Source organism: Echiichthys vipera, assembly GCF_963691815.1.
Source record: "Echiichthys vipera genome assembly, contig: SCAFFOLD_131, whole genome shotgun sequence".
NCBI lineage: Eukaryota > Metazoa > Chordata > Actinopteri > Perciformes > Trachinidae > Echiichthys > Echiichthys vipera.
In genome coordinates this window covers 9,341-10,000 of record NW_028154806.1, presented here as the reverse complement: position 1 = coordinate 10,000, position 660 = coordinate 9,341, and the positions used below count along the sequence as shown (strand labels likewise).

General features: G+C 24.2%; 1 protein-coding gene across 1 annotated transcript in view; it reads left to right on the top strand.

Annotated features, from left to right (window-relative positions):
- Positions 1-330, top strand: part of LOC310966375 (leucine-rich repeat flightless-interacting protein 2-like) — a 4,812-nt gene extending 4,482 nt beyond the window's left edge. Inside the window, exon 3 of the mRNA XM_083940957.1 lies at positions 115-330. Within this exon, the coding sequence (XP_083797083.1) occupies positions 115-189 (75 nt within the window). The 3' untranslated portion in view covers positions 190-330. The remainder of the gene's footprint in view (positions 1-114) is intronic.
- Positions 331-660: the final 330 nt, after the last annotated feature.

Here is a 660-nt window from a genome sequence, read left to right as displayed (position 1 = left end):
TAATAATAAATAATAAATAATAATAATAAATAAATAATCAGTGGTTTAATGTTGTAACTGTGTGTTTCTCTAAAGTCCCTGTTGTGATGTTTTCACTGACGTGGTCAAAAACAGCTGATCAGAGTAAACAAAGCTCCTGATTGGCTCAGACTGATGAGGTCACGTGACCACAGCAGGAACAGGAAGTGAGTTTGGGGTCAAAGGTTAAAGTGTGAACGCTCGTTCATCATCTTCATCATCTTCCTCATGATGAGCAGCAGCTGTGGTGAGAACGCTCTTTAACTCTAGTTCATAACTAAATAAACTTATTTTCCATGTGTTTGTGTTTAAATATGGTTTAATTAATTTAATCATTTATAACTTTAATCATTTATTAATTTAATCATTTATTCATTTAATCATTTATAACTAAATTTACTTATTTTCCATGTGTTTGTGTTTAAATATGGTTTATTATTAAATCATTTATAACTTTAATCATTTAATAATTAAATCATTTATTAATTAAATCATTTATTCATTTAATCATTTATTAATGTAATAATTTATAACTAAATAAACTTATTTTCCATGTGTTTATGTTTAAATATGGTTTAATTATTTAATCATTTATTAATTTAATAATTTATTAATTTATTCATTTATTGATTTAATCATTTA